At 39.6% G+C, this 21876-nt stretch overlaps 1 protein-coding gene across 1 annotated transcript in view; it reads left to right on the top strand.

Annotated features, from left to right (window-relative positions):
- The window catches only part of LOC103592392 (AF4/FMR2 family member 2-like), a gene marked incomplete at its 3' end in the record, with an annotated part of 196249 nt that overhangs the window by 132917 nt on the left and 41456 nt on the right, over positions 1-21876 (top strand). Inside the window, exon 4 of the mRNA XM_008575096.1 lies at positions 17098-17142. Within this exon, the coding sequence (XP_008573318.1) occupies positions 17098-17142 (45 nt within the window). The remainder of the gene's footprint in view (positions 1-17097; positions 17143-21876) is intronic.

The raw sequence follows: 21876 nt of genomic DNA, 5'->3' as shown, positions 1-21876 counted from the left end.
GAACTCAATCTTTTCAAACAGATGGGATAGTGTTAGTCCTGAGCCTTCCATTCACATGGCTGTGTGACCTTGGCTGAATCATTTCACCTCTCTGCACTGCATTTTTCCTCATCTTTGTAACGAGCCAAAAGGTAGAAGCTTGGAACGTTTAATCCCCAGGGACCTTTCTCTGTGAGGAGCCTATGAGATGAATGTATCCATTCATTACTGGACAAGCAACTCAAAAGTATGACATTGAGAATGAACAAGTAGCATAAGCTTTGCATATGAGGGATGTCATATTTATTATTAGAGAGTTATTTTGTTTATGACCTGGGCCTTCCCCTCACTGTCTTGCAGCAGATTTAGTAGATCTTAGTTAGAACTTTGTGCCAAAGGCCACAACTATACCTGTAATGGCTGGATGCCAGGGGAGGGCCTTTTTCAGAGTGCCTGTGTTAGTGTGAGCAGCCAGAATGTCTAAAGAGGGAAGGCGGCCCCTGCCATCTCTGTTTGGCTACTTCCCCATTCCTTGAGGGGAGCGATGGAAGGAGAAAAGTATGCCAGGTGGAATGAGTAAGTGCCTTCCTTCATTCCAGCCTTGTCATGGCATCAGTAAGCTCATTTAACCACAAATTCATGACTCCTATAATTAGTATTGACTGTGGATGTTGGAGGGAGGACAGTTTTCCGGACACATCTGGATTTTAGTAAACCTGTCAGGCTTTTCTTCCATCGGTTCTAAAATGGCCAAGAAACAACATCTAAAGGAGCAGTCAAGGACTGGAGTATCACAGTGCTGAACTCAGTGCTGAACCCGAGTCCTCAGTGCTTGGCAACTTTGGAGGCCTGGCCTAAGGGAAGGGCTGGTCTATTAGTGATAATGGCAGGTGCTCTTTAAGGCACAGACTCTGATTCATGATTGTACAGGCAATGCTCTTTTTTCACTCTCCAGTTTTCAACATGCCATTTTGTAGGGAAACTTTTTAGACCATCAGGGTTTTGCCTTTTATGTTGATTGTCAGTTTGGAATTTGTGATAACATGATCCTATAATAAAGAAAAGTAACTGCTTATCTTGGGGGAGAGGGCTTCATTGCAGTTTTACAACTTGGCCCCTGAATTGCTGTGGACCTAATGGGAAATCTGTGGGTATATCTATTTTTAAAGGCCAGCAACAAGAAATAGTTGGACAAACACTGGATTGAGTAGCTGAAAACCTAGGGACTAGTCTTCGCTGACTAGCCATAAAACCTCAGACAAGTCATATAACCTTTTGACGCCTTTTTTTTTTTTTCAACTTAAAAATAAAACTCATTCTATCTTTCTTCTTTGCCTACTTCAGAATATTGGTGTTGGTAAATGATGCTGGGATGGGGAATGAGAGGATGTTAAAGGATTTTGTAACTTGACAAGGACTCTAAACTTCCAAGGAATTATTTGTGTTAGCAATGGTCTTGGGTCTTGGTAGCAGTAATAGTAGAAGATATTCTTAACATGGCACTCATATGAATGTCCTCATTCCTTGTAGCATTCATATGCGACTAGAGAGCTCTGAGAATTTTGAATTAAGGAGTTAATATCTTCATGTTAAGGATTTAGGAGATCTCTCGTGTGGTTAGATTATCATTTATAGAAAGGAGAAACTGAGAATCTCAAAAATGCTAATTGGAAAGCTTTTCATTATATAGTAGATATTAGATGTTGCTCTAAAACCTTGTAGCATCCTGATAAGGTGTCATGCTTTCCTTTGGAACACAGATTGTAAAACAAAGGCAAAACATTTAGAAATTAATGAAGCGCATTTTATAAGTATACCTAAGTGCCAGGCTAGATAATTTCAAGATTAGTTTGACCATAATAATTTTTTTATTTACAGTATGCCCTCAGCCTGGAGTCTTTTGGATATCAACTAAATGCACACTAAGTATTACTAATTGTGCCATTTAAATTGGTATATTATATTAGATTCAAAAGGTCTCTCTTCTTTGTGATAATCTATTTACAAGAGGAAATACCTTAAAACTGATTCTAAGGATCTTCAAATAACACTTTATAGTATAGTATATATTGGTAGGTATATTTATCTTGAGTTGGGAGCTTTTATAGATTCCAGCTATATGTCTTCACCACAAATCTTGTTTTTTTGTGCTTATGGCATCAGTGAAAATAAATGGAAGTTGTGGAGTCTGTGAAGGCCACTGGAGGGAATTTCCCAATCTCCTAATACATCAGTGTCTCTTCGTGTCTGTTTCTGATGGGGTCCAACAGCAGGTCAACATCCTTAGGTAAAGAAAGGCTTCCTAAGAGGGAGCAGCAGTCATTGAAAGTAAATTAATGAAACCCAGCATTTGCTGATCTCCTTGACAAGAAGGAATTCTTTCTGCCAACATTTAGAAACCACTAGAAGTGGTCTCCATTGGAAACTAGGTTTCGACTTTCTGCCCTGGGCTGCCAAAGTAGTGCAGTAGAAAATGCAAAAGTAAGTTGAACTTTGCATTATAATTTCAACGACTGTCTAATGAAATGGATTCATTGTCTGGCACTGCACCTTTGAGGCTTTGGGTAGATTCACGTAAGATAAAATCTGTCTGGTCTGACAGTTGAAAAGGTCGCAAGCACACTTGATGTCTGGTGTTCTCAGTACATTCCCAAATCTTGATTAAAATGAAAGATTTAGGAATAATTATGGGGTTTTTCAAAATATTGTTTTCAGACCGAGCCATTTCTGCATACTTTGGCTTCAAGTTTATCAACTTAACCAAGTATAGATTATATTTTCACTACCATTTAGCAATAATAACCTCTAACTCAACGAAAAGCTCTCACATGATTGAGACAGTTTAGATTTGGGGCTGACATATTATTTTTGAAAATGACATTTAATTATCATTGTGGTGTCCGTGATATTAAAAATTGGACTGTCCATATTTTAATGCTTCCACTAAAGTTCTAAGGCACATTGCCTGTTTTTTTCCATTATGAAAATACTTGCTGGAGTGGCTTGACATTTTTACTTCCATAGATCATGCAGCCTTGTACCTGTGAAATGTGTAGCTTTTAATGTTAGATTGGAAGCTTCTATTAGTTAGAGATCAGCTAACACAAGTTGAAGCTTTGAAATTAGTCTGCTTTGGACCACAGACTTCTTTTAACAGACAGGAGTCACCTTAGAGACTGGATTCTTGTCCAACCCCTTTGTTTTACATCTGGAGAAACTGTGACTTACCCAAGGTCATACAGTTTGTTGGTGAATCAATAGAGTTTCTTCAAGACAATTGGTTCAAGAAAGTTAACTGAGTTTTCATAAAATACCAAAGGAATACTGAGGGCAGGAACAGAGTGTTATACAAGAGTACTTCAAATCATTCATGAAAATATTTGTATTATCTCTTAATTCTATTTTTCCATGAACTTTTTGAAGTACCCTCATATAATAATGTCCACGGTGCTCAGGAAAACTCTAGTCAATCACATTTTCTGTTCATAGACAATTATATTTGACTATGCCATAACTCTCATTTGTGAAAAAGCCAAAACTTTGCTTTCAGGAAACATTGTTTCGTCTTTTCTAAATGCCATGGTCACTGCCTATCTGAAACTTTTCTGTTATTCAGAGTTAATTAAGGTCAAGTCTCACATCCTTGCCTGACCACCCCAGATCCATGGACAGTTTTCTCTCCTCTGACTTTCTATTATAGTTATTGTCAGAGCCACCATGCATCTGGCTTTTTAAAGTAGAATCACCACACAGTCTGAAATGTCTAGGATAGTCCTGATTTCACTTAATCACTTTCATTTTCCCCGTAACTAGATATCCTGCATATTCCCATATTTGGCCATCTAAATCATGTCATGCAAACTTCTTCTGGTACCCACTTAAAGAAAAATTCTTTTTCTGCCAAAGTGCCTGATTCAGGGATTAAAAAGTATGTGCTAACTTTCGCTGTCATTACTCATTTGTATAGGTCTTGTCTACTCATCTAGAGTATATGTTCCATGATTTAGTCTGTTTTGTGCTACTGTAACATAATATCTGAGACTGGGTAATTTATAATGAACAGAAATTTATTTTCTCACAGTTTTGGAGGCTCAGCAGTCCAATATCTAGGTGCCAGCATCTGATGAGGGCCTTCTTGCCATGTCATAATATTGCAGAAAGGCAAAGAGAGGGACAGAGAGGCAAACTTGTCCTTTTATAAGGAATCCACTCTGGTGATAATGGCATTAACCCATTCATGAGGACAGAGTCTGCATGTGCTAATCACCTTTTAAAGGTCCCACCTCTTAATAACTGTTACAATGACAATTAAATTCCAACATGAATCTTGGAGGGGACAAACATTCAAGCAAGATAAACTCGTCATAGATATCTATTGATTATTAGCTACTGAATTTCCCAAGGTTTAGTGCAGTGTATAATGCATAGTGAGGATGCAATGTATATTTTTTGCTTGGGATTATATCCTGAACATGAACAGATTTTGCAGACTCCAAGTTTGGAAGTGCCTCAACACTTTAACTCTGGTCAGGAATGTTTGGTTATCTCATTGAATTTATTTGATCAGTAACGTGTTATGCTTGTACCTGGAATTATAAACACCTGCTAGGTGTCTGTTTATTCTGCATACTTCCACAGCTCAGAAATAATCAATACCTGGTTTTCATGTGGATGTGAGGCAAGCTACGATCATTGGTGCCATGCATATGCAGTCCACGTTAATTGGCATAAAATGTTAAGTTCCATAAACCGTGGTACACAATCCATCACTCCTTTTTTGGTCTTCAGTGTATAATGCAATGGGCTTAAGGTGCTCCACAGAACAGGCCCACACTTAATGTCACAAACCCTTTCTTTATGACACACTGTGTCAAGGGTCTGTATTTTGCAGTCATTTTCTGGAAAAGTGCCATACCCTTCCATGAGCCAAGAGTCTCAAAATGTCCCATAAATGCTGAGCAGATGGGGTCCTGGGGCCATCTCTTAGGCTAACTGGGGATACTGAATAAGGCCCAGGGGAAGTTTAAGAAGTAGGAACTTCTCGGGTTTGTTCTATTGATTTTTCTGCCAAAAAAAAAAAGGTTTAACAAACTGTGGTGTTTTCAAATAAAAGCATGAAGAATAAACTCCAATTTTAGAGAGTGATTTCCTGGACGCACATGCAGGTGCATTTTGGGGGAGTCTGGATGTATCAGGAGATAGGTAACAAAGCCAGACTGCTTAATAAACAGGAACGATAAGGGCCAGGGTTGCAAATCCTTATTTGTAATCGAACAGAGTGGTAGTTTTGCCAGCTCTCTCTTCTCAAATATGAGAATATCTTCACGGTAATCAAACTATTACTCTGACACAGTTTACTTATCAGGAGACCAATCTGAGATTGATGACCTGAAAATGGAGGTTGTCTTTCAATTCATTTGAAATGCATAGTAGACAACCTATAGCTACCATGGCATATTTTTTAAAGCAAAATCAGGCACCTACATTGACCTCCTATTTACATTTCTTTGAGAAGAAAAAAAATTACATAAAAGCTATCAAGAAACACATTTCACAGCAGGCAAATTAATTGGTTTTACAGTATTTGAATGGAGGGTTTGTCAAATAAAACATGCCGTGACAATTAATAGTGTCATTTAGAGCCAGAAAATTATTGGCTTATTTGTTATTGGATAAAAGGAAGGCAAACATTTTGTATTAGGAAGTTTTAATGTGTTTAAAATCCTCATTAGGGATTAATGGACATGCTTGCTTAGCATAGCGCCTCATTAATTTGAGGCTAAACAGTTACTTCTGTGTTTCAATCTCAGTGCTGTTTCTTAACATTTTTTTTTTTTACTTCTCTTTAATTAGATCTTGCATTTGAGTTTGGTCTCTACACCAGTGGAAATGTAGAATTAATTAATGAGATTTATAAATCTAATGGAAGTGAGTTATTCTTAGCTATCGTTTCATTTAGTGAGCAGTTAAATCACATGTAAGTCTGCGCAGATCTAAGAGATTTCAGAAGTGTAAAAAAAGGTGAACTTCCCTGAATATATTTAGCAGTGTCTCTTGGCATTAATAGATAAAAAGTGTTTTAATTAGAGTTATAAATAATAGGGGATCTGTCGAGGATTCAGTTCCCATGCACACAACTTGTTCTTTAGGATCATCACTGTCAAATAAGAGCAATTGTAACTCTGTTTCTGTGGAATCGCAGTGTCATCCACTGGCAATTAAGACAATCCTAAGTGCAGGGTTTAGAGAGTCAATAAGGTGCCAAGTTTGTTAGAGGTTACCCTGAAAGCAGAGCTACTTTCAATCAAATGTCTTCTGTTGTCATATTTTTATTGAGGGTATTTGTGGGTACAATTTATAAAGTCTATTCCACTTACATTGCTTTAAGAGAAATTTAGCTAAAAGAAAATCAATTGAAATCTGGGTTTCTTGTTTTAAAACAGACATTTAAATCATTAACCATGTATTTAGAAGACTGTAGTAGTTTCTTTACGGTGAGGGATTTTGAATGTTAGGGAAGACATTAGGGAAGTTTTTTCTTCTCTAAAAAACATTTCAAAAAATAAAAACCGAAGGTACATATTTAAAAGTTTCTTTTGTAAATGGGGTTATAGAACTTAGTTGAAGACCCCATAATATGCCTGTGGCAGTGTCTTCAGAAGCTGCCAGAAAAACTTGAAATCCCACTTCATGTTTTTTTTTTTTTTTTTTTTATCCAATGAGGAGGTTCCCCTATCTTTAGAAACCATAGATGCTTTGAAGAATTTTAAAATGTTTCATACTAAGAATCATATATTAAATGTATAAAATGCTTAGTTAAATACAAAATATTTAAATGATTAAAAGTAATTTTTTTTTAGACAATTCAAAAACTCCTTCCCAAGTTGCATAAAAGTGATCTTTCTCAGAACAAACAATATGGGTTAATCAAGTTCTCTATGCTCCCCTAGACACAGAGTTGAATTCATTTAGCCCCAGAGGGTTAATTTCAAACCCTGAGGCTTAATTTCACCTTGCCTTCTGGGTAATATTACAGGAGTCACCACTGTGGGATCCCAGAAAATCATTACTCTTACTTCTGAGCTCTCTGCTTATTCCATTCAGAATAGACTAGATAGATTAGATATATTAGAGCAGTTCGAGAACTGTGAACTGTGGTTAATTAACTAACTGGCGTTGAAAAGCTCAGAAGTCAATAGCAAAGAACCGAGTGTTGCCTCCATCTAAGTTTTCAGAGTTGCTTGGCCTTCAACTCTCTTCTTTCCACCTCCCTCCTTTCTTTATCTCCTTCTGTGTTTCACAAGTCATTCTTTCTCTCTCTCCAACACTGCCGGATAGTTCTATTATATTTTCCTAGCAATCTCCAGGACAACTGTTTCCCCCCTTTCTTTTCTCCTCCCATTTCCAATAATCACTCCCCATTCTCAGCCAGTGACCTTGCCACGTACTTCATAAAGAAAAATAGTTGCTATCAGACAAGTACCACCTCATCTTCTCATCCCTAAATTCCCCAACCCAGCTGCTTCTGTACCTAGGCACTCTGCTTTCCTCCTGTAACAATGGAAGAAGAGTCTGTGCTTCTATTTCAGGCCAATCTCTCTAGTTGTGTCATGATCCACTCTCCCCTTCTCAAGGACTTTGCTTTTACAATCATTCCCTTTCTTTTCGGCAACATTTTTTCTCTCTCCACTGGGTTCTACCCACTCTTATATAAATATGCCTTAATATCAACCCTCTTAAAAAAACAAACGAAACAAGGCAAAACAAAAACCTTGACCCCATACCATCACTTTCTATCATCCCATTTCTTTACTCCCTTTCACAGTAGAAACTGTTTATTAACTCTTTCCATTTCTGCCCCTCCCACTCTCTCCTCAACACTCAATCAGGTTTGCAACCCCACCATACTGCTGAAACAGCTCTGACTAAGATTGCCAATAACCTAGATTATGCCAAAGCTAATGCCTGATTCTGCATTCTCATTTTACTGAATGGCCACTTTCTTCTGAGAGCACTTTCTCTTTTAGGTTTCTGGGACCCCATGCTTGCAGGATTTTCCTCCTGCCTCCCTAGCCACTTTTAAGAATTCATGTCTGGCTTTGGAATACATGACGTGTGAAAGATGATATGCCATGCTATGTGGAATGTGATCTCCTAGCAAAAGGGACTATAAACTGTCTTTTGGTTTAGTTTCATTTTAGGATGACTAATGTGTGAAATCTATTTTATAGATCAAGTCTGTAGTACACACATGCTACATGTCTTAGTACACACATGTTACAAAGGTTTGCTTTCTTAATTATGTCTGTATTGGTTAGTACAGAAATTAGTTTGCAGTTCCTATGCATTTAATAACCACTGGCAGGGGAAGAGTTGGGATTTGACAATTAGCATCAATAATCCACACTGAAGATATGAGTACTTCAAAAAGTTCATGGAAAAATGGAATCAAAAGATAATACAAATGTTTCCACAAACTTTTTAAAGACTCCTCAGCATCCATGTGTAGGAGATAGAGAGGTGAATGTTAAAAGTGGACTACTACGGTGGCACACTGGAGAGTGCGCTGCTTGGGAGTGTGGCGGCGCTCCCGCCGAGGGTTCGGATCCCATGTGAAGACCGGTTCCTGCTCACTGGCTGAGCGTGGTGCGGGTGCAACACCGAAGGTTGCGATCCCGTTGCCGGTCCCCGGTATGGGCGTGACACCGAGGGTTGTGATCCCGTTACTGGTCAGTAAAAAAGACAAAAAAAAAGAAGTGGACTACTACATATGGAAAAATGTATAAAATAGAATAGAATAAAGTAGAAGGTGAATAAAATCATAGATCCAAATGATATATGAGAGATCATCTCACCTGGTGACCAACCCAAGGTGAAGGTGTTGCTATTCTGTGGCAAAATATGAAATATAAGAACAAAGGTGTGTTTTTGATGTGGGCATAAAGTTTGCTAACCATCCTATATTTCAAAGAAATTGTCCTTTATTCTAAGATTATTCCCTTCTTACCTTTTGAATGTTATAATTTTTTCTTTTACAAAATAACAGTGATAGTAGCTGTTTTTGTTTTGTAATCTACTTTATTGAAAAAATTAATGCTGGTAATTTTATATGTATCCCCCATTGTTTTTGTACTATTATGTGTAATACAAAACACTGGGAACCTGTAAAATGTTCCCATGTCTTCAGTGTATAGGCTGGAGGGTGAGGAAGTGAATTGTCTCAAATCACACAGCTTATTAGTGCTAGAGCTTGGACACGGAATTACTGTTTCCTAACTGTCAGAATATTTTGATTTTCACCAATTTATCAGATACTTTAACTGTTTAGTTACTCTATAGTATGAGAGTTTGTTATACCATTGTAGAGGTCAGGAGCATATAATGCTAACAACTCGAATATTTCCTCTTTAATTGACTCAATTCAAAATGAGCTTGCTTCCTGATATATCTTTTCTATGTATAATAATCATGTATTAGTTCAAAAAATTGCCTTTACTCCAATTTGCACATCTCATTTTTGCAGTCTTCTCTTTTCCTAGGAGAGATTATGGGCCTGTACACAAGAAACCATTAATGCTCAGAATGAAGTAAGTGGGGGTTTAGTGGAATCCAGATTTTAATCCTAAATGGTCCTTGGTTGTGGTGCTAGGACATGGACAAGGCAGAAATGTATATCCTGCAGGTCCTGAGGAGTCTGATGCATACCTAGGAGGTTCAAAAGGAAGTGACCATGACCAGAAGGGCTTTGAGTTGTAGGGTAGGCGCCAAGAGCATAGAGAAGGTTGAGAAGAGCCCAGGCAGGAAGGGGCAAGTGAGTGGGGTCAGCGTCTGGGAGGCCAGCAGAAGAAGTAGGAGAAGACAGCTTGAGTCTGAGCCCGGAAGGAAGGAATCTAGGCAAGAAGCCTGGAGAATATAACAGGAGGATGTCTGGCCCTGGGGAACCTAGCCGGAAGAGACTGAGCAGCCAGGGTGTGAGTATGGGCAGTGGTGACAGCAGCAACTAGAATGACTTCACTGCCCAGCCCAAGTGACCAGGGGCAGGGCCCTCCTTGAGGAATGTGGGTCAGGCAGCAAAGCACTACTAGATAGGTTCTTGATTTCTTAAAATAATATTTCTAGATGTGTACCTTGTTTTTCTGTATGACTGTAACACACCCTCAAACCTCCCCTCTCCCATTTATAGTTCACACATATGTAGAAACTAGTTATTAGACCAAATAAATGAACAGTGAGCTAATGGCTATTGAGAATCCACTGAATTAAGTATTCTTCACTTGAAATTCCGTCTGCCATTAGGTACTCTCTGCTGCTGATGGGCCTTTCTGCATATGCATTCTGCTGTTGCCCATACCTAATGCAGTCAGTGAAGAGATGGCCTCATAATGGAGCATGTCCCTCACCCCCTCCCACCCCTCCTACCACCTGTCCTGTTGTCGTACCTCCTCAAGTCCCATCTCCAGCCTCCTTTGTCACCTTCAGTGAGAGCCAGCAGATGAGTAGCAGCCTGAGACTCTTTATACACTGGGCCCCTGAATAGGATTTAATAATTAGCGACATTCATGAGATGTCATGGGAGCCAGTTTACAAGGCAACCAAACTATCTCCTCAGTGGTTCCAAAGCTCAGGGTGCTGAGGCCTTTCAAAGGGTCTTTCAAGGAAAGCATTCAAGAAGATGCTGATGGAGACCTAAGATGCACACGCTACCAGGTTAAGGTACTCTTATAGACCTCACTTCATTTCAAACTCACAAAAATCCTAGAAGTGGATTTTTTTTTTATTCCTCTTACAGAGATAGGAAAACAGAGGCTCAGAGATGGTCAAGTGGCTTCCCCAAGGTCACAAAACAAGTTAAGTTTCAGAGCTGGGATTTAAATCCAAGTATGTCGAGCTTCAAAGACCAGGCTCTTTCCACTATCTCCTGGAGCCCCCAGAAAATATAGTAAATTATCTCATATACTTGCTCAAATAAATAAAAGCTCACTGATATTTCTGCCTTTTTAGTTTTATTTACATGTATGATTCTAGACAAAAGGTCATTTTCTATACTTGGCTTTAAAATAGCATGTGTTAAGTTTCTTTCATCTTCATGCTCTACTTTTTGTTGCTTCCTTTCTTAGAGAGAATGGTGCATATTAGCTTGTTTTACATGGGGTATTTTGGCAAAGGACTTCCTTAAAAATTGGCCAGAAGCAGAATTTTAAAGTAAACACCAGCTCTTTGGACACCCAGGACTTTTGCTATATTAAAATGAAATTGGAAGATGAGCTGGGTGTCTGTACCATGTAACTGTTGTGAAATTGTTTTTGTTTTGATTAAAGTTATATTACCTGAGGACTTCTGTCTGCAGCTTATATAATATTAACTGTTCCCATTTAATCATAGACTCATGAATACAAACTAGAATAGGGACAGGTTAAGGTGAGGCACGAAGCAAGGGACAGACAGATCCTAATGTGAACCGATTTGTAGTTTTCCAAATTAATTTTGGAAAACTGGGACTCTCTGGATGGAGAGATAAAGGGATCTCAAAACACATGCAGATAAGGACTTCAGAGGCTGTTGTCCCCTGTTTTTACAAATGACCAATGATGGGGATTAAAAATTTTAAAAAGACTGAAAACTTATTTTGTAGTATGATGTAATAACTTGAGTTTTCATTTTCTTAGTAATACCATGTCAGGGGAGCTCTGAGTCCTGTAAATCAATCTTGTGGATAAATGTACCAATTTGTTAATGAAAATACTAACGGAATTAATTTGGAAGCTGCCATCAATGCCAGTTGTGGATATTGTTTAACTTGGCCCAGTTATTTAATTTGCAATTAAGCTTGCAGTTCTTCAGTTTTACTTTGAGAAGTCTTTGTCAGGGGGGAATACGTCTAGAATAGTGGGATTTGATTGTCAGGTATTGTGGGACAAGCAGCGGGTTATATTAGGAAAAAAAATAAATAACCTCTCTTCCCTCACAATCCCTTAGTAATAATGTACTCAGAGGCACACATTGAGCTTCTCCGGGTAAACCATGTGATGATCATTATTTTTTTAATGTTTTACATTAATCTCCATGTTTTCTATTAGTGCTAGCTGCTATTTAAGTCTCTCAATGCCACAATCAGGGTATTTTTGATATCTTGTATTACTCTAATCGCCAAGAAGTATGCTCCAAACTGATTAATTCCAGAATGATTAAAACATCCTATGCAATTCATTTATTGTTGCTGCAGTTAATTGAATATTTGATGATTTAAAGGTACCCTGATCATTTCATAAGGTATATATTTATCACAAGGCAGAGGATCTGTGCGTGGTCTCTCTATGGCTACATGGGGTGGCAGCCTTCACCATCACATGCAGAGGGCAGGCACTTGTGAGGGCTCTCAGTCAACTTCTCACCTGCCCAAAGTGCACCTCCCTTCCCCAGCCCTCAGAAGACCACACCAGTGCCCAGCACTAGGGTGTCGTCCAGGGCCAGGAGTGAGAGCACAGCTCCCCTGTGTGCCGGGCAGCTTGCTTTCTGCTCCAGGAGGAGGGGGCGGAGAGGGGGATGCGAAAGGACGCTGCAGCTCTGAGTGGCTAACTTGCGCTTTGTGGACTATCTGAATACTCAAGAGTGGATTTAAAAGAGAGGAGAAGGTGGCTCTAGGATTAAGCAGCGGCTTGGCAACTCGACGGGCAGCAGTTCTAATCCCAGAGTCACCACTAGTTCTCTCCCTCAGTGTCTTTCTTTCACACCTGTCCCAGCGACTCCTCCACAATTACTTGGAGAGGTGTGGGGGTGTGTGCATGAGAGAGAGACACAGAGAGAGAGAGAGAGAGAGAGACAGAGAGAGGGAGAGAGAGTGCAAGAGGGCCGAGAGCCCCAGCCTCAGTCCAGCTTTCTTCCAGTGCACAGTGACCCGGAGCGGCTCCACAGGGGGCTGAGAAACTGAAGTGGCCTCAGGTGGCCCCACCACTTCTCAGCCATGTCGGATCCGTGGCCTCTCACTCCCCTATGTAGTGAGAACTACAGTGGGGACCTCGGCGGCTGGGAGCTTCTTTCGGACATGTCTCTGTCTGTCAACCCGGTAGGTACCCTTTCCCTGGCACCTAAATGGGAAATCCCGTTTGCTACTGTCTGTTTCCCCTGTAAATGTTGCCTCCCCAATTTGTGTGGAGTCTTGAGGGCAGAAATGATGTCGTCTTCAGTGTCTTTAAATCCTCCCCCTTGGCACCATCCTGAGCACAGTGGGAGCTCAATCAGGATTTGTTGTCTAAAGAAATAAATGGGAGAACTGATGAATAGGCAGACGGGTGAATGAATACGATCCTATTACCCTTGTCATGACTACCTTACGATGTATGTCCCAGTGGGTCTCTAATTGTTTATTTTCCATCTCGTCTAGACATTTAACTCGGAGAGAGAGGCCAAGCCTCACAGTTACATGTATTACCAACCCCCCACGCCTATCTCTGTTCTAGGCACTCAGGAAATGCTTGCTGCTTAATTAAAAAGCCCTTGCAGGGAGGAAAAGCACTTGCGGCTCCAATGTCGTTGTCTTGCGGAGAAAACAGCTGTGGGGCTGGACTAGATGAATTTGTGGAGCTGGTGACTTTATGAGAATGTTGGCTTCCAGTATTTTCTGAAAAAGAAAACTATCTGAACACTGGGTGTGGATGCATATTTATTTCACTGCCCTCATCTGTGGAGTTCGTCTCAATCCTGACTGCTACCGACGCCAATAGTCATTATTAGATTTGCTGCAAAGCCCCAGAGTCCATAACTCTTTCAATTTTGACAGCATTTCCTCCCATAAAGAAATAGACATTTATAATTCTAGGTGTAGAGATGATATTTGCAGTTGGCAAGGGTGAGTCAGATCTTAGCTTGAAAAGATGAGAAGACTGGACTTAATAATAGAAGTAAGGAGAACAACAGGACAAGGGGTAATAACTTGATTCACTGTGTGGGGCTTTGTGGGTTACAAAGCACATTCACACCACTTATTTTATTCGATGATCACAGAAACTCTGAGATTGGAAAGCGACAGGTTTGTTATTATTGTTATTGTTGTTTTATTTTATTTTATTTTACTTTATTTTATTTTATTTTACAGTTGGGAAAACTGGAATGCAGAGGGGGTAAAGTTAATAACTCCTGTTCCCAGTGGTAGGGTCAGGACTCCCACCCAACTCTTTTGACTCATAGGCAAGTGTCCTTGCTGTATCTGCATATCACTGATATTTTTTGCTGTTTAATTTAAAAATTATCATTGGTGTCTTTGTGTGGGAAAAGGAGAACAAAGACCTTTTAGTGAGACTGGGTTGATACATGTTTTAGCTTAAGCATCCCACACTAATACAATGTAATAATGATATTTAAGATTTAAGCCTTCGTTACAATCCTTTCGACCTTTGTGTTTGGGGGAGGTATTTGTTAGAAGTTCAAGAATTGTCTTGGAAAATACAGCTGCTGGAGCATTGAGCAATGGAATGAGATTTTATTTGCTATTAAGAAATAGCAGTTAAATTCTATAATCCTGTAACATGTTAGAGCAGCATCTCCCAGTGTATATTCTGCATACACTCATTCCACGGAATAGCAGTAGTTATTAATTAAAAACCAAAAAACAACTAAAACTAAAAACCAAAAAAATTCCATGGTCAAGAATACCTCATATGCATGCATAATAAAAAAAAAATTAAACAATTTTTAAATTAGAAAGAAAAAATGAAGTTGGGAATGTGCTGCATTAAAACAATTAGACAGGTGTCTCACAGCCTTTGATTTACATCATGAATCTCCAAGAGGGGATGTTGATTGCAGCATTTCCCACACTTATTTGGACATAGGACCTTTTATTTTGCAGAACTAGTGACAACGGGATGGTCGTCTTTGTGTCACTTACCAGTTAGAATTGTGCATTAACTATGTGATTTTTCTTATCTGCCTTCCTCCTGAGCCTGCAAAGTCAATGAGGGAAGAAACTATGTCTCCTTTTGCTTCCTGTTGCTTCTCTGCCTAACACCAGTCTTGTGACACAATCCTTGGTCCTCAAAAAATATTTGTTGAATGAATGAATGAATGAATGAACTGTGCTAGGCCAAATCATCCATGGTTCCCTATCTGAAACCTGTTTTTAAGGTTCTGTATAAAGTGCGCCCAGCCAATTTTTAAAGCTTCTACTATGTATTTTACTCAGTATTAGAGTATTATTGTTATCAGTAGGGTATATATGAAAGAGTATATATGACTGTAAACTTTGTCATCAAAACTGCGACGTTTGTGAGGGTGAAGGGGATCCTATCAATAATTACACCACAATAACAAGCATAAAGTGTAATCGTGCTGAGTAAACCTAGGATGGGCAGCCCCTCGCTATTGGTAACTCAGTCTAAGCCTGCCTCCCATACATAGGATTTTATGCTCCTTGGAGCAAGGACCCTTACATGTAGAAGATATTCAATAAATATGGGTTGAAATTAATGTATGTACAGTAGTGACTTTAATGCAAATTGAAGATTTTGCTGTATTTTTTAACATCCTTTTTTTTTAAGATTGAGGAATTCTGGTCTATGGTCTATTTCTCCTTTCCCCAAATGTAGTTAAGTTCATGCTTCAGTCAATGAGAGAGTAACTCACTGCCATGGCAAGAAGGCTGGAGCGTATAGACTCTGTGGCAGTGCTCTTTATAGGACTGGCCTTTCATCTCCCAAGACAGTGAATGAAAGAAATCCACTGTTCTCCTTACCAGAACAGGAGGGAAGTGGAAATGATCAGATTGCAATCCTGGGGACGGTGAACGTGTGAAGGAGAGAGTTAGGAATATTTGGGAGAGGTCCGTAACCTGTACAGGTGACATGGCGATCAGCAGACATTTCTCCAGATGATTGTCCCACTCTTGAGTCCTTCATTATGCACTGCCTTGTAGCTGGTGTCTTAATTTGGTATTTGACTTCATGCTGTCACTGATTATGGAACCCCTGGAGGAAAGGGCCATGTGTCCCTCATGGAGTAAGTCCTCAGTACGTTTCTGCTGGTGGCTTGAATTTTTATTGATTAGGAAGGTGTCACACCAGAAAAGATGGCTCATGTGATTCACTGGGTGTATATCTGAGATTCTATCTAAGTGCCAAGGCAAGCATGCTATTTAAACAGGAATTTAGCCTTAGTGTTTTGGATAAGAATTGTAGGCATCTATTCACGGCAACATGGATGAACTTAGAGAAAATTATGTTAAGTGAAATATACTTGGAACAGAAACAGAAATAACTGTGTGTCCTCACTGATAAGTGTGTGTGTGGGGGGGTGGTTGTGGGAGAGAGAGAGAGAAGAAAGAAAAAGAAAGAAAGAAAGAAAGAAAGAAAGAAAGAAAGAAAGAAGGAAGGAAGGAAGGAAGGAAGGAAGGAAGGAAGGAAGGAAAGAAAGAAAGAAAAAGATAGATCACAATAATTCGTTGAACTTTGAAAAGGAGAGAACAGAACTGAGAGCAACAGAGGTGGGAAAGGAGGAGCGGGGGTTAGCAAAAGAATGGTAAAGGGCCAGAATAAATCATTGTAATTCGTAATGTTGAATGTGCTATCCTGATTTGAACATCACGTATTGCACACAGGTACTGCTTTCAATGCTGTACCCCATAGATACATATGATCAATTATGTTTCAGTAGAAAAAAAAAAAAAATGAATGGTAGGCATCTGGTTGGACTCCCAAGTTTAAAGATAACTCATTTTAATTACAGAAGTATTTTATATAGGCCTCTTCTTTTTAATGAATAATATACTAAACTGTCTTGGAGGGTCAAAGAGGCTTTAAAGATCATGAGGTCAAGCTCCTTCTTTGGATAGATGAGCAAAGAGAAGTCTGAGAGGAGGAAGGATGGTTCAGTGTCCCACAGCAAATCAGCGACAAAACAAGGGGTCACTTCAATTCTGCACCTTGATATGTGGCCTTATTGCTTCATTAAAGTAAAACAAAATTGGCCATTTGCAGGTATTTACTGCTTTATATTTAATACGAAAAGAAAATTGATAGCTAGATTTTTTTCTTCACAGTTTGTCCTATAGAGTAAACTATTACACAGTACACTTCTCTGAGAATAACTAGATTGTGTTTAACTTTTTTCCTGTTTATTTTGTTTCAGGTAAGCCTACCCAGTGATCCAAGCTGTGTTGAGGAAATCTTACGGGTAAGTTTAAAACTTAATTTCTTTGCCTTTTAATAATGAAGCAATCTGTATAAGCTGTTGAAAGAAATTACTGCTCTGTTTCAAGGAGTGTCATAATGGGGAATTCTCAAATTCCACTTCAAGACCCTTCTGCTTCTGCCAACTATCTCATTTCTTACCTGTCCTTTCTCCATCTTGTAATTGACCTAGTCTTCTAATACCACTAAGCTTCTCTGCCATTCCTGCATCCTCTTGAGTACTGGACAGTCCACCACATTTTTTAGGAAACTCCCTATTCAAGCACCATCCCCTAAGTCTTTGCCTTTCTGGGATCCCAACTCAACCTCACTGCTGCCTCCCACTACACTGTCAATGGAACATGGTAGTGGAGATTGTGGCCTGTAATGAGGGGATGACATGTGGGAGAAGGGAGGAGAGGAGGAGAGACTTGAAAATGATGGCGTGTTGTGGGAAATGTTACTTGTGGGAGTGAATTTGTGCATGGGAATGGCATGGAGGCAGAACAAAGTTGAAAACGTGCCTATAGCCTCTCCCGAAGGAAACAATTAAACCAAAAGGAAAAATCAAAGCCAAACTACTGTCTCTGGCTATTTGGCATCATAAGGCAATATAGTACGTCAGGAATAGGAGCCATGGGAGTGAGTTCTTTCATTTGTCACTTCTGTGGCTTTTGACAAATGACTTCATCTTTCTGAATCTCCTTTTCTTGTCTTTAAAAGAGGACAATAATACCTGCTCTAATTCCCTTATAAGCTGCCAAGTGGTATATAAATGCTCATTATTGTGATATATGATGACCAGTGTAATCATCTGTACGCCGTGCAGGTTTTCTGTTTGGGAAAAAAAACAATGTGTGTGCCATTGACAATTCTTTACCCCCTTTCCTCACTTACCAAAGTCACTCCAACTCTCTCCTGAGCCTGCTCCTCTGTAAATGCCTTCTTAGCAGCCCACTATTTGAAGCAAACCCTGTGAAAGTGCAGCCAAAGGAATAATAAACAGTAGAAATGTGTTTACCACGGAGTTGGCCTGCCACCCGATTTCACCTGTTGTGGTTATTTGAGCACAAGAACATTGCTTTTGACTATTAAAGAAATGAGTCACATCACCATGATCAGAGGTGACTGTACGCATTAGGGATATGCTGGCTACTTTTGTAAGATAAGAGCCCAACCACCCCTCAGTCCCTGGGGCCCAAGGGCCCAGGAGGAGACGAGGCAGATGTTGTGAAATCCCCAAGCGTGATGCTCCTCACTGGGTGTACACAGGGAAGTCTGCTCAATCCTTGCTCGCTCATCAGCTGTCTTCCTTCAAGGAAGGTAATATTGAAAGAAATATCTTACTCTAGTCTAGACAGTGACCTTGTTTATCCTCCCTTTCTGCCCTGGGTCACAAGCATAAATGAAATCAGTGTTTTTTTTTTTGTTTGTTTGTTAGTTTTTAACCCCCAAAGGAATGCCAAACCCATATCAAAATCACCTCCTCATTTGTCACAGTTGGACTTCTCTACTTAAAAGCAGCCAGGCCATGGTGCCTAGGTGGCTCACACAGTGACCAAGTGAGGGGAGCAGCGTGAACACCTGTCGTAGGCTGCCACTCCAGTCTGCAGGAGGAGCCACTTAGAGAAATAACAGAATTTCACTTAAGCTTAGAAAGAAAAGAAGCAGGTTGCCTTAATAAGCTTATAAAAGATAGCACCCTTTGAGAGAGTAACAAAAGTCTCTTGTTCTTGAAAGAGAATCTAGAGAAACTTCTTTTTTTTCTTGAAGTGCTATAGATTGTATAGAATTCTTTTTTTTTTTTGTCAACAACACTGTTAATCAGTGGGCTTTCCTTTATTGAAGAATGAAATGTTTCATTGCCCGTGCTTAGAATAAAATGAAGCTTTCTGAAGTTTATGTCCCCGATTTTACAACTACTTCTTAAATTTTTATACACCACCTCGCGTGTCACAACAGCGTGTGCTTGCTGGGCTTTTTTATCACATGTTCGGGCTCCTGTTGGTTTGCGGGCCTTGGAGGCCTGTGGACAGTTCTGCAGTCAATCCGTTGCCTCACTCCCCATCTGCCTCTTTCTCAGGGGAAAGTACCTCGTCTCTTTCTCTCCCTTTTCTTGACCCCCTTAGCACTTTCCAAGCTGAGCAGAATGGAGAGCCAGGTCTCTGCTCCTCATGATAGTGCACCTATGCAGAGGATGCAACACTAGTCCCAGAAGGAAGAGCAGGCTTCCAGTTGCTCATGAGATACCCTCACTTCCTAGCTGGGTGGCTTGCAGTCTCTTCATCTAAAAAGCAGGGGCTAAGTATTGCCCCTCCATCTCACTGACCACCTCCAGTGCAGGAGTCTTTAAAAACACGGAAATCTGAGTCTGTTTGCTCTCCCAACTTTCCCTCCTCCCTGGTTCCCCTCTTTCCCTCACAGCCTGCCAGGCAAACACATGCAAACCCACTTCATCTCACACTGGGCCAGACTTCTTTTATTAACCAAGTACAACACAACCAGCCTCTCTCCACTCTCAGCCCCGCAGTCCCCCAGGCAATGGGAATACCTCATGCATTTTATTTTGGCCCCCTTTCTCAAAACACTGTTCAAATTCAAACCAGTTGGCTTTCTTTGAAAGCCTCTCTCACCATTTCTCTGGCAATGGCTCAGCTCCCTTCGGACAAGCACTTCCACTTCTCTTTCTTTGTACCCCTGGTTCTCGCAATATACTGGAGGTCACCTTGTCTGGTCTTCCAGCTTTTTTCCTTTTGCCCTCATGCCTTTGCAGGTGCAATCACATTCAACCAGCTAATTCTACCTGATAGGGCCACCTTATTTACCTCTAGCAGATGACTGCTTTTCAAAGCACTTCAACCTTATTATCTTATTTTGATCATAGGAAATAAGGTAGTCCCTTCTTATTTCAGGAAATCAAGGTCCAGAGAGGTTAAATGGCCTGCAACCAAGGGTGGTCTGTATGTGGCAGAAGTAGAGTAGAACCTGGTCTTCGTTTTCTAAATCTAATGATTTTTGCACTGCACCCAACTGTCAACCACCATATCACAAGCCTATAGTGAGAATCTCTGAATTAAAAAAAAAAAATAGCTTTAGACAGTGGCTGACTTATTTCTAGCAACTTTAAAAAATACCAGCACATCAACATAATGTGAGCAGGTCTTAAGAATTAATTCTTCCTTCTTACCATTCTTTAATATTTTCAAATATCATTTCAAATAATAATCAAGCCATCAATAGCAAATCTACTACTACTAATAAAATAAATATAGTAATGTGTTGTCTACTGTATATCAGGCAAAATCCTTCGGTCCATTATGTCTTTGAATCTTCACAAGAACCCTCAAAGACTCTATTCTTAGTCACACTTTACAGAATCGTAGAGATTGAAACCCAGAGAGGTGAAGTAATTTGCCCCAGATCACAGGTCCCTAGGTCTCTGACAATTATCGTGCTATCAATTCCTTCTTGTCCTGTAGGTTTACCTGAATCTATCTTTATTTAACAGGTCCCAGTCCACTTTATGATTAACGTTATAATGGCATCAACTAATAATTCATTTCTGCTTCTGTTATTTTCTCAATTTGCACAAATTCAGTTATGTCAAAATAACTTCAAGTAGTTTTTCAAATGAACCAGAATTCACCAGCCTACAATATCTTTCCACCAAACTGACCATCTCCCACAAAACATGCTGTATAAATTCAGATATCTTTGCTACTTGTCAAACATATTATTGCTTATTATACATTTTACAAATCAGAAACTTAAGAGCAGCAATTTGTGCAGTGCAGCCCAGCTTGTGTACTTGCTTTCGTCAGCATGCCACTTACTCTTTAAAGTCAAGGTACCCTCGAGTGCAAACAGAAATGAAAAATAATAACAGCTCTGGCCCCAGTGATGGCATTTTGCAGTTACAATTCATCAATCATATGAGGGATTCCTAGGCTGCTCATATGTAATAATATGGGCACCAGCAGCAGCTTCTTTTCTGAACTCCATGGGGTTTTATGGGTCCTAGAGTAATCATTTCTGGAAAAGTTAAGCCAAGGAGAGCAACATGCCCTAAATACTACTAGCTAAGGATGATGTTCAATGATTGTTTGTTCTGCAGGAGTATAATTTATTTGTTCCTAGCAGGAATTTACTTGAAAATGTCAGCAAACTATCAATTAAGTCCTTTGAAGAGTCAAAAATGCAGATAGAGCACTTCTCTTGAATTTGATGCTGAACAGACTGTGTTTTCCAGCAAAATAGCTAACATAGTTGATAATTTAATAGACAAACATCTATAAGGGTAATTCACTGTTTATGAGGGATGCAGAATTTGCTAGCTAGGAATTAGGAAACTTGATATGATAAACTGTATCTTCTTACAGATTTCTCCCTACCATATGGATCAGGTTGGTAAATACCTACATGGGCACCTCCTTTTGATTACAGTATGATCTGTGTTTACAGCATTCTGAATTATGGCAATTTTACTTATTAGATTTGTGTTTTAGTTTACAGTTTTTAGCATGGAAAGAATTTACTAAATAATTACAGCCATGTACAGTACTTGCTATTTTTTATTTTTAACAGGAAAACAAATGAAAAAGCCCATCTCATGAGTGAGAAAAAAATGGATCAGGGAACAAGATTGGTCAGACAATTATGTCTGAAAGGAAATTTGATTATATTATCATAACGATCTGGCACAATCAAGAACCTTTCAGTAGAATTTATTTTATAAATT

Source organism: Galeopterus variegatus, unplaced genomic scaffold (assembly GCF_000696425.1).
Source record: "Galeopterus variegatus unplaced genomic scaffold, G_variegatus-3.0.2 Scaffold1133, whole genome shotgun sequence".
Lineage (NCBI taxonomy): Eukaryota > Metazoa > Chordata > Mammalia > Dermoptera > Cynocephalidae > Galeopterus > Galeopterus variegatus.
The sequence above is the reverse complement of the archived record's forward strand: the minus strand, read 5'-3'. Positions and strand labels throughout refer to the sequence as shown.